Genomic DNA, 12,717 nt, shown 5'->3' with positions numbered 1-12,717 from the left:
GCATATTTATGCAAATTGATAAACTTTCTTAGCCTTGTAATATAACATTATCTAACTATAGGTAATTTATAGTCCCACTATAGCTTCTCTGCATTATAACTTCTTCAGGACTTGTGTCCACAACTTGTTGGTTTCATACACCTGCAATTTTTTTTTCTCTGTTGTGGTGGGCACATCAAAGTAAGTTGCCAGAGACAACTGTGTGCATACTTCTGTTTTTTGCAGGAGGCCATGGTGCATCCACAGGCTGTTGAAGGTCAAAACTCAGCTCAACAATCGGTTGGCCTGTACCGATGCAGGAGGCTGCAACAGGGCAAGGGGAAAGGGTAGAGTGGATGCCTGTTGTTGACTGTGTGCCGACTGAGAGTGGTCAAGAAGTTCACTGGGGTTTCCCTACTGTCTGTCAGTGACATTTATCAGGAGCGCCGTGTACGCAGGGCCGTTAGAGTTATTAAGGATCCCACCCATCCATCCAACATCCTCTTTGACTTTCTACCATCAGTCAGGAGACTCCAATACATAAAGACAAGAATGGTCAGGATGGGAAACAACCTCTTCACTCAGGTAATTTGGCTCCTGAGCTCCCTGCCACATTGAATTTGAAGTGTCACTAGATAGTTTGAGCTGTACCCTACAAGATTTAATTTATGCACTTTACGTTGTTTCTCTACACATAGTTCATTTGTAGCATTAATTCTTACTTTCCTAGGTTATTGGTCTCATGTGTACTATTGTGTTTTATACCCTGGTCCAGAGAAACATTGTATCGTTTGACGATATACATGTATATAGTTAAATGACAATAAACTTGACTTGTTTATGGATTCTGCTCCAGATGGACTTTAACTGACCAATAGTAACAGGCATCGAAACACTTGTGTTCTTGGCAGACAGACCTTCCTAACAGTTTGTGCAGAATATCAAGCTGCAAATGCAAGTGCTCTTACAACCACACAGACAGTGTTGTGTGGAGCTGATGATAATATGATGTAGGACTTTTGGTCTTTTTAGAGAGTAGGCAATTTTTTTGCAGGCTGATGAGTCTGGAATGAATGCTTGCAGTCCCAGAATAAGGGGGTGGGGGTGGGGGTGGAGACACTTCAGCACTGAAATGAGAAGAAATGTTTTCATTTAGAAGGTGGTGAATCTTTGGAATTTCAGGCTCACTCATTGACTGCATGTAGAACTGAGGTAGATGGTAGAGGAGTTCTGAGAAACCACATAGTCTACTCATGCTCCTACTTGACATATCCTTATGTTTTTAAAGCTGTGTGGAAGATAGCACAGAGGATATATGCAAGGATATGGGTAAAAATGTTTCATATCTCAATGTGGGGGAAAATATTTTGGTTTGATATTGCTTGTTCTATTTAACATTTATGATCAAGCAGACAGTGAGAAGGTCAGTAACTGTGAAGGTAAGATAGGAACCATCTGGGAATGAATGACACTCTTTGCTTTACTTATATTCATAAACAGAATGTGGTTTCTACTGGCAGATTATCCTGGAATTGCCCTTGCAAGTGTGAAGTTCCAGTATACTGTCCATGTGTCAATGGAAAAGCACTAATTATGAATCAGGATGGTGACCTCCTTGGAGGTAACTTTCCCATGCGATTGTTACTCTTTTCTAGGTAGTGGAGGTAGTGGATTTAGCTGCTAGTGTTAACGTTTGGTGAGTTCCAGCAGTGCATCTTGCAGGTGGTACTCACTGCCATCACAGAACATCAGTGGTGCTGGGAGTAAATATTTAGGTTGGCAGATGTCAAACTAGCCAAGTTGCCTGCTTTTCCTTGGATAGTGCTGAAGTTTGTGAGTACAGAAGCCACACTCCTACAGGCAAGTGGAGAATATTCTCATATCCTAACTAGTGTGGGATGGATATTGGAAACTTTGGAAGGTCAGTACTTAAGTTCCTTGTCACAGAGTAATCAATCTGTTCCTTTGTTTATAATATTCATTTGCTGGTACAGTTAAGTTTCTGAGCAGTTATGACTTACCTTTTCCTGGATGTTGATGTTGGGAAGTCAATGATGGTGGTGGCACTTAATGTGGAAGACAGGTGATTAAATTTTGGAGAAGATCATTGCTTGGCATATTTGTACTTTTTTTTCTGAGTGTAGGTAGAAGTACTGTTTCATTATCTGAGCATCAAAGAGTCATCTCAGGTTCATCAAAGGAATCATAAGATAAAGAGTCTCTTCTACTTGGGGCTGAGGAGGAGATTGGGCAATGGCCCAGGAACGAGGGCAAAGATAGTGCTGAGGGGATCACAGTGGGGGCAGGAAGACATCATGGAATGACTGAGCAGATGGAGTCCCAATAAGAAATGCACAGAGAGAAGATGAGGAGATGATCAATAGATGAAGGTAGTCAGAAGAATGGCGGAGGTGTAGAGAGATCTGTGGAGAAATGGAGGACATGTGAAGGACAGTTGAAGGAGGCGGAGTTCAATTGTTGGGGCTGATCAGATAATTTAATAACAGCATAGGTTACAAAACAAGAATGAGGAAAGAATGGTCATCCTGCTATAGTCTTTGCTGCCAGGCTCCCTGGCAGTGGGACAATATGCTTGAAAACCCTTCACTCAATCCTTAACCCTTTGTGAAGTCCTGCTCCTGTAGTTAAAGTCCATGCATATTCATTGTGAAAAGAATCACAAAGTGACAACACTATGGTCTGTGTTATTTGTTTGAAGACCAAAATAGAAACTCCTGAATTGGCTTTGCACATACTGAGTTGCTAATTACATTTATTAATTATATTTTAGATATATTTCTATTGAAGGCACTGCTGGGGACATTTCAGTATTTCACCTATTTTAACTCATTTTAGGAGCTGATGGGTCCAATCCAGATCTTGAAAATATAAATTTAAAGAATATTCATATATCCTGTTTATCTCTAATAATTTTGAGACCTCTGACTCAAGTGCATTCTTTAGGAGATGCAGTCAGGTTTCCTCTATTACTGCAGTGCTGTTAGCCTCACTGTCGTACAGACAATAAATTCTGGGCAATTGACCTGTTCAAAAATCCATTTTCAGTGATAGGATGTGAATGTTCACAGTCTATCACATTTTCTAAAGAGCTAAACGAACAGCAGAGTTGATATGATTTTCTGAGAAAGTGGCTGAGTGTGTAGAGTAGCCGAACAATAAGTGGTAGCCTCATTAGTGACATAAATTTTGAGTAACCCAGTGCTAATCTTGCAGAAGGTAATGATAAATTCTTTTTTGTTAGTAGATGACATTAAAACCCTTATAAAAAGAGGAAAAAAGTCACCATTGCTACAGTATATTTTTGACACGTGTGCTTTATTTAGAGTGTAACATTATTTCTAGGTTTATACCATGCAGAAGATAATTAAAATAGTTTGCTTTGGTATTGAACAGTGGCTTTGGGAAAATACACCCAGCTCCAGTTATTACCAGTGCATCTGTGATACAATGATTTTTTGGTTATCATTTTCCTCATTGGCTACTGGATAGGGTCACTGAGCACCGGTGAATTTCTAGTCTCTTACCCATTTGACCATCCTAATGCTTTGGCTGCAGGTTTGGGAGTATATTTTCACTCATTAGCTGTCCATAAAATTATTACAATGGAAATTAGGCATTCGTATGGTGGGTGGCCACCTCCCTACTTTGGTTTGAGCTTTTGTAGTAAAATGAGGATCCTTCTCGGGTTTAATGGTTCATTTGCAGGATATATCACAGGAAGGAAGATTTGCATTTAGTTAGCAAACACGAGGAAATCTGCAGATGCTGGAAATACAAGCAAAAACACACACAAAATGCTGGTAGAACACAGCAGGCTAGGCAGCATTTATAGGGAGAAGCGATGTCGACGTTTCGGGCCGAGACCCTTCGTCAGGACTAACCGAAAGGAAAGATAGTAAGAGATTTGAAAGTAGAGGGGGGAGGAGGAAATGCGAAATGATAGGAGAAGACCGGAGGGGGTGGGATGAAGCTAAGAGCTGGAAAGGTGATTGGCGAAAGTGATACAAAGCTGGAGAAGGGAAAGGATCATGGGACGGGAGGCCTCAGGAGAAAGAAAAGAGGGGGGGAGCACCAGAGGGAGATGGAGAACAGGCAAACAACTAAATATGTCAGGGATGGGGTAAGAAGGGGAGGAGGGGCATTAACGGAAGTTAGAGAAGTCAATGTTCATGCCATCAGGTTGGAGGCTACCCAGCCGGTATATAAGGTGTTGTTTCTCCAACCTGAGTTTGGATTCATTTTGACAATAGAGGAGGCCATGGATAGACATATCAGAATGGGAGTGGGACGTGGAATTAAAATGTGTGGCCACTGGGATATCCTGCTTTTTCTGGCGGACCGAGCGTAGGTGTTCCACGAAACGGTCTCCCAGTCTGCGTCAGGTCTCGCCAATATATAAAAGGCCACACCGGGAGCACCGGACGCAGTATACCACACCAGCCGACTCACAGGTGAATTGTCGCCTCACCTGGAAGGACTGTCTGGGGCCCTGTATGGTGGTGAGGGAGGAAGTGTAAGGGCAGGTGTAGCACTTGTTCCGTTTACAAGGATAAGTGCCAGGAGGGAGATCGGTGGGAAGGGATGGGGGGGGGGGGGGGAGGGCGACGTTAACACATTTCATTATCCCCAGTTGTCCCAAAGGACTAGGTCTGAATGAATTATCCTTGGATGGTTCTCCTATTCCTTTCATAGGGGTATGGAGGCCAATAGTAACACTCTTACTATCACTCCAATTGAAAAGTTAACTTAGTGCAGCAGAGGCAATGAATTTGGAAACTACTTGATTTTATGATTCATACATACCAATCACTAAATATTGCTGCATTGATTCAAAGGGTGTTTGCTCTGTTTAAAACCCAAATATTCTCACTGAGATATCTCACCATTGTACACCATTGTTGTACATTCTCTTTGAATGCTATCAGTGATTGTCATGCAATTGTCCAAAACAATTTTCTTGTTTTGGTGCTGTATTTATCAAAAAAAATCAAAACTATAAAAGGAATTTTTAAAACTCACTTTGCCAACTCTTAGCTCATAGCATACACTACTAATTTTACAAGCTGTGCACACGTAAGGGATTTTTTTGTGCAACGTTCTGCAGTTACCATTTATACAGAGTTTAAATACTCCACGGTGACCAGTTACTATGCTAAATGGTCTCAGTGAAGAATGTGAATGATAGCTTGCAAAATGTCTAAAAGCTTTCATTCATCCATCTACAGCGAACGGCGCTGAAGTAACTTGATATATAACAAATATCACACTTTGAATAGACGCAGTCCATTATTGATGAAGCTTCTCTGCCACTGACAGCAATGCAGCATTAAAGGATTCTTAAATAAACACAACAGAAAGAAGTGCTGTATGCCACAATGTCTAGGTGTGTTCAGAGTTCACGTTCCCCTCTCTGCACAACTCTTTTTCGATTTAACTAACAAAGGGAAGGGGGTGGAAGGAAAATGTGAGTGAAATTAAATGTTCACAGTTATGTTTTGTTTTAATCTCTTGGTTTTTAAATGAAAAATGGATCTTTTCACTGAAGAGTGCTGAGTTACATTATTATTTAATTCAAAATAAAAAGCTATGCCTGCTCTATTTATTCATATGGCCCAATTTGTCATACCCAAGCACTGCAAGTAATGCTACACTCTTGGACCATTTACAACTGCAGTGGATGTGCCTATGACTAACAATGACATAATCAGGTATTAAATTGTCGATGATGTCCTGCATTTGGTTTCCTTGTTTGAATGTGTACACCACACATTCCTTACAGTGACAGCCTCAGTGTATTTGCTTGCTCAGTGATTTCAACAGCTCACAGATACAGTATATCTTACTCTCATTAATACAGCAGTGTCTTTGATTAAACTCAGTTTGCAGACAATGTCAGAAAGGTCATTTTAATGCTTCTTAAAATGTCCAATTAACTGGCAACATAACAAATGCCAGTGGAACACTTGGGAGCAATTCTGCTTACAAGAAAAACATCCTTTCGTAATTCTTAAATACATATTTCATAGACTTCATGGGTTTCAAGGTCAAAATTGCAGACCCGAATTTAAAAAGAAATCAAGAGGAAATAGGACACGAAGCACAGAGATTTATTTTAGACTGGCACAGAACTGTGGTGAAAATTTAAGGGCAAATGAGTTAAATCAGAATCCTATTTACAAAGCTCGATGTGAACTAGCTTGTTGCAGAATGTAAGTGGTTGAATTATGCAGAAATAAATATCACTATGAAATGGCAGCTTAATGAAATTTAAACTGTAATGACCTTTAACTTAACAAGAAAGGATCTGTAGCAATAATCATGGGGTGGACAAGGCTTAGGGAAAGAGAGAAAACACTCTTTGCCTTTGACCTGTGATAGGGATCAATTGGCACAATATGAAAAGCTTAGGACAGTTTCACATTAGAGGCAGTCTAGAGTACTGGCACTGCTATTACTACATTCTTCAAAAGGGGTCCTTTTGGTGCTTGTAGGTATTATTTAAGAATTCTTTGTTCTCTTTCCAAGCTTCATTTTCTTTCTACACTCCTGTATTTTCTGTGTCTCCTCTGATTTAGTGCTCCTTCCACCCATTGTCCTATTGATTTCACTCTGGATCTCCTCTGTTAACTGCCCCCTGCCACCACAATTTACTGCTTTGATCACCCTTCTGCATACATTATTATGTACATTGCTAATGCAATTGTTCAAAACTTAGACTTGTAAGCTTGTTTGCCACGATATAAGGATAATAATGTTCAAGGTCAGAACCCCTATTCACCTAGAGATCAGATGAGCATATTGTATTTAAACCATTTCTTAGCAGATGCTGGAATCCGGAGTAATACCCGAGATGCTGGAGGAACTCAGTAAGTCAGGCTGCATTTATGTAGGAAGATGGACTGCAGACATTTCCAGTCAAGGCCATTCATCCATCAAATATCAAGTTTTCCTCCTGGATGTAGCCTGATCTTCCGACTTTCCTCCAGTGCTTTGTGTATTGCTCCAATTTAGTATTGAGTGGATCAGCCTACTGAGGATTCAAAATGTATTCCAGTGGAGTTGTGCCCTATGTTTTCCATTCTTCCATTTCTGATGGTTGGCATTTCTGAGTGGGTTTTCCGAGCTGCTGCTTTCATCAAAACTCATCAAAGGATACAGAACAGAAACAGGTTTGTCAGCAAACCACGTATGTGCTGACCATCACACTTGAACTTGTCCCAATTACTCACATTGGATACATAGCCTTCTGTATCAATGCGATGCAAGTACTTGTCTTCATGCATCTGAACTGTTGTGCGAATACCTACCTACCTCCACCATATACCTCAGGCAATGCATTCCAGATTCCAACCACTCTTTTTCTGAAAACATTCTCCCCAGATCCCCTCTATATCATCTTCCTCTCACCTTATACCTATGTTCTCTTGTTTCAAACACCTCAACAAGTGAAAAAAAAGATTATTATCTATCCTCTTATAACTCTGCACACCTCTATCAGATCATCCCTCAGCCGCCTCCGCTCCAGCAAAAAGAGCTTATCCAGTTTTTCCTTATAAATGAAATGCTCCAATCCAGGCAACATCTTAGTTAACTTCCTCGGCATCTCTGATGGTTGGAACCATTGAGTGGATCTTCTACACAACTTCTTTCATTTAGATTGTATAGAGAAGGAAGTTCCAAGATAGCTTCTGGATGATACAACTTTAAAAAGACCTCACCGGCATTAAAATCCCATTTGGGATTCGTTAAGGGTGTTGAATATTCTAGTTATCAATCCAAGAAGGGATCAATTACTCGCAGCACTGACATCAATCCCTTGCACATCTTGTCTGATCCCCAAAAGAATGGAGAAATTGCCTACTACAGTTACAATACATCTTTCTGAAGTTACTCATCCATTCTTTCAGCAGAGCTTTAACATTTGAAGTGTAAATGAAATCAGAGATAAAATCAAAGATGCAGGTGATCTGAACATACTGCAAGAATAGAAAAAGGTAGAAACAATCAGCAAGCCAGGCAGTATCTGAGGAATTGGAAACAGGTGATATTGTAGGTCCAGAACCCTTCATCAGAAGGGACAAAGATTCTGAGGCCTGGAATGTTAACTCTGTTTCTATCTCCACAGATGCTGTTTGAACTACTGAGTATTTGCAGAATGTTCTGTTTCTATTGTGTAACTGTTCAAAATTTTTTGAGGCTGGACATTATTTGGTGCAACATTATTGCTATTATATACCCTTCCATTTGGATAACAACTCTGTTGGGATTGCAGTTTTAGATCCGGTTTATGTCACTGAAATGTACTGATTACTTGCTCTGTCATTTTGTTTCCTCTGGCAGAGTCGTCCTACAGGAGTTTTGCAGCTAGAAAGGCAATGACAACCATGTCTGAAGCTGAAGAGACTTGAAACACCAGCATGCCAAATATTTAATCTGCCAGCTTTTTCAGCAGTTCTGTCCAGTTCAAGAGCAGCCAATCATGAAATTAATCAAGACAATCAAGGGGAAAACAGCTCCACCTGTTTTCAGACCTTTCAAGTGTGCTGTATTGTGTCAGATGTTTTGCTTTGTATGAGCTTCTTAGGAAGCCTTTACTTGAAAGCTGTAGTCACGTTTGGAGTTCAGTTTGCTTCAGTGCGTAAAATTCTTTGTGCCGGCAATGTTCTTAGTGCAATGATTATGTTTTAAACATTTTAAACCACAAGTTATTGGCAATGATGAGAGTGCACCTAGGTGTGGGCCTTCTGAAAGCTCTGAAAGTGAACATATTAGCATCTAAGTCCTTGTGAGAATCCTTAACAATCAGCTTTATTTCTTACACGTACATCGAAACATACAGTAAAATGCGTCATTTGTGCTAATGACAAACACAATCTGGGAATGTGCTGGAGGCATCCCGCAATGTCACCGAGCTTCCGGCACCAACATAGCATGTCCACAACTCACTAAATCTAACCTGAAGGTCTTTGGAAGGTGGGAGGGAATAGGAGTAGCTGAAGGAAACCCATGCGGTCACAGGGAGTACAAAGTCCTTACAGACAGCAGCAGGAATTGAACCTGTGTCACTGGCGTTGTAGAGCATTATGCTAACCCCTAGGCCACCGTGCTGCTCACTTCCTCTTTAGCTTGTTACCTATATCTAAAAAAGCCAATCCTCTTTTACTGCTGGAGGCCGAGGAAAAGGGTTACTGTGCAACCTCAGATTCAATACAATATTACAATAGTGAACTTCTGTTCATGGAGCATCAAAGGGTGCTCAGGGATCATAAGATTAGCTGCGCCAGAAGGTAAATAAAACATTGACCACGGTCCCCATCAATTGTTTCTCTTCTTTCATTGTCTCTGATCTGTGAAGGCCACTGTTCTGGTGAGAGTCACGTGTAGCTTTAAATAGGTATGGTTGGCATATTTCTTTCAGAATCAGAATCAGGTTAAATGTCACTGGCACATGTCATAAAATTTGTTGTTTTGCAGCAGCAGTGCATTGCAATACATAATAATGAAATAAAGACTTTAACTTACAATAAGAAATATATATAATAGAAGAAAATTATATTAAATAATTAGTGCAAGAAAGAGGGGGAAATACAGAGGTAGTGTTCAAGGTTTATTGTCCATCCAGAAATTTAATGGCTGAGGGGAAGAAGCTGTTCCTGCTGCGTGTGTGTCTTCAGGCTCCTGGGTGATGTGGATTCTTAACGATGGATGATGATGCTTTTTTGAGGTATTGCCTTTTGAGGGTGTCTCAGATGCTTTTGAAAGTGTCCTAGATACTGGGGAGGCTAGTTCTCATGTTGGAGCTGGCTGTGTTTGCAACTTTATCAGTTGCTTTTGATTCTCAGCAGTGGCCCTTCTATACCAGATAGTGGTACAACCAGCAAGAATGCTCTCAATGGTATATCTGTGGCAATTTGCGAGTATCTTTGGTGACATAGCAATTCTTGTGAAACTCCTAATGAAATATAGCCACTGTCATGCTTTCTTTGTAATCTCGTCAATTTCTTGGGATCAGGAATTTAAATTACTCACCCTTTCCACTTCTGATTCCTTGACCTGGTGGGATCACTTCCCTTCTTGAAGTTCACAATCAATTTTTTGGTCTTCCTGACACTGAGTGCAAGTTGTTGCTGTGACATCACTTAACCAGATGATCTGTCTCACTCCTGCACGGCTCCACATCACCCTCTGAAATTCTGCCAAACAATAGTTGTGTACTTGGCAAATTTATGGATGGAATTTGAGCTGTGCCTAGCTACAATATCATAGAACCATAGAACCATAGAACATCACAGCACAGAAACAGGCCCTTTGGCCCTTCTTGGCTGTGCCGAACCATTTTTCTGCCAAGTCCCACTGACCTGCACCTGGACCATATCCCTCCATACATCTCTCATCCATGTACCTGTCTAAGTTTTTCTTAAATGTTAAAAATGAGCCTGCATTCACCACTTCAACTGCCAGCTCATTCCACACTCCCATCACTCTTGGTGTGAAGAAACTCCCCCCTCAATGTTCCCTTTAAACTTTCCCCCCTTCACCCTTAACCCATGTCCTCTGGTTTTTTTCTCCCCTAGCCTCAGTGGAAAAAGCCTGCTTGCATTCACTCTATCTATACCCATCATAATTTTATATACCTCTATCAAATCTCCCCTCATTCTTCTATGCTCCAGAGAATAAAGTCCTAAGCTATTCAACCTTTCTCTGTAACTTAGTTTCTCAAGTCCTGGCAACATCCTTGTAAACCTTCTCTGCACTCTTTCAACCTTATTAATATCCTTCCTGTAATTAGGTGACCAAAACTGCACACAATACTCCAAATTCGGCCTCACCAATGTCTTACACAACCTCACCATAACATTTCAACTCTTATACTCAATACTTTGATTTATAAAGGCCAATGTACCAAAAGCTCTCTTTACGACCCTATCTACCTGTGATGCCACTTTTAGGGAATTTTGTATCTGTATTCCCAGATCCCTCTGTTCTACTGCACTCCTCAGTGTCCTGCCATTTACCTTGTATGTTCTACCTTGGTTGGTCCTTCCAAAGTGCGACTCTTGATGGACATTAATGGTTAAGATGCAATTTTCATGACCGTCCAGTAGTTGTATAGTAAATCACTATTGTTACAGACTGCTTTGATCTGAACTAAAATATTTAATGGCACAGGTTGATTTTTTTTCAGAAATCATGGTAAGGTTAGCATTTGTATTCCTGGATCCACAGCCCGGATTTCCAGATACAAATTGGATAACTCAACAATTTTGCTGCCTTGACGTCAGTGAAATTAATTTCAAAAGCAGAGTGTGACATGTTGACACAATTATCCAGATTGTGTTGTACTGTCAATCAATGTTAAATTTGCAAACATTTGTTAAACTGTCGAATGCAGGAATGGACCTTACATAGCAAGCTGTTGTAGGTTCAGGTAAAATGCAGCAGATGTTGTAAACATGTTTACTGATTTTCTTCTCTTCTTCTTAGGATACCCCTAAGGATTACTGTTGACTCACTGATGTGGCTGGCTCTTTATTCTCCGGATTTCCAGCACCTGCAGAATCTTTTTTGTTTATCTCTGCAACTCGTGTTCTCAGTGTTATTTAGTTTTTATTCGCACAGATTGTCTTCTTAAGCACATTGGTTGTCTGTCAATCTTTGTTTACATACAGATTTTCATAAATTCTATAGTATTTCTTTATTTCTCTGTAAATGCCTGCACCCAGGACATGCTCTCTTCTTGCTGCTGCCATCACGATGAAGGTATAGGAGCCTCAGGACTCACAACACCAGGTTCAGGAACAATTACTCCCCCTCAACCATCAGGCTCTTGAAGCAAAGGGGGTAGCTTCACTCAATTTCACTTGCCCCATTATTGAAAAGTTCCCACAGCCTAGGGATTCACTTTCAAGCCCTCTTTATCTCATGTTCTTGATATTATTTGCTTATTTATTTATTATAATTATATCTTCCCTTTTGTTGTATTTTGCACACTAGTTGAACACCCAAGTTGTGCAGTCTTTCACTGACTCTGTTGTGGTTATTACTCTATGGATTTATTGAGTATCCCTGCAAGAAAATAAGCCTCAGGGTGACATAGATGTACTTTGATAACAAATTTCCTTTGAACTTTGAAATGCATATAATTGAGGAAGAAGGTGTCAAATTAGGTGTGCAGTTCAATTTCAAGTTTATTGTCATGGAGATATGTATGCAGGGTATAAATGATATGAGAATGAGCTTTTTACAGCTTCAGGGCAGTACAATGCAAATATGACAAATATAAATTAGCATAAAATTTAATGAATATAAATTATACATAATTTGCCTAACAAAATAAACATAATGACATCAGTGCAAATTGAGGGAGAGAATAAAGAAATATAGACGAGGTCATGTTAGAGTTTCTCAGGTTGGTTCAAGAACCTGACGGCCACAGAGAAGCAGCTGCTGTAACCTCCTGCCTGATGGCAGCAACAAGATGGTTGGCATCTTTAATGATGGACTTTGCCTTTCTCAGTCAGTGACTCTTGTCAGTGGCCCTTGATGGTGGGGAGAACTGTAGCAGTGATGGGAGGGAGAACTGTAGCAGTGATGGGACTGGCTGATTTCACCACCACTTCTGCTCCTTCAATGCTTACACAAGACCTACGTATGTTTCTGCTGCACAGCTTTTTAATAGCTCTCACTGTAAACATCTCTTCTCCATTATTGAGCATT

General features: G+C 40.4%; 1 protein-coding gene across 2 annotated transcripts in view; it reads left to right on the top strand.

Moving 5' to 3' along the window:
* The window catches only part of pax1b (paired box 1b), a 130,770-nt gene extending 118,898 nt beyond the window's left edge, over positions 1-11,872 (top strand). Inside the window, exon 5 of one of the 2 annotated variants that reach the window (XM_073051359.1) lies at positions 11,485-11,872. In XM_073051359.1, coding sequence (XP_072907460.1) covers positions 11,485-11,495 — 11 coding nt within the window. In that variant the 3' untranslated portion in view covers positions 11,496-11,872. Of the gene's footprint in view, positions 1-8,340; positions 9,400-11,484 lie in introns of those variants that run through there. The other variant, XM_073051358.1, reaches the window with a different exon arrangement.
* The last annotated feature ends 845 nt before the right edge of the window (positions 11,873-12,717 follow it).

The sequence above is a fragment of the Hemitrygon akajei genome, chromosome 7, assembly GCF_048418815.1.
Source record: "Hemitrygon akajei chromosome 7, sHemAka1.3, whole genome shotgun sequence".
In the NCBI taxonomy this organism is placed as follows: Eukaryota; Metazoa; Chordata; class Chondrichthyes; order Myliobatiformes; family Dasyatidae; genus Hemitrygon; species Hemitrygon akajei.
Note: the sequence above shows the minus strand (reverse complement) of the source record. Positions and strands in the feature narration are given on the sequence as shown.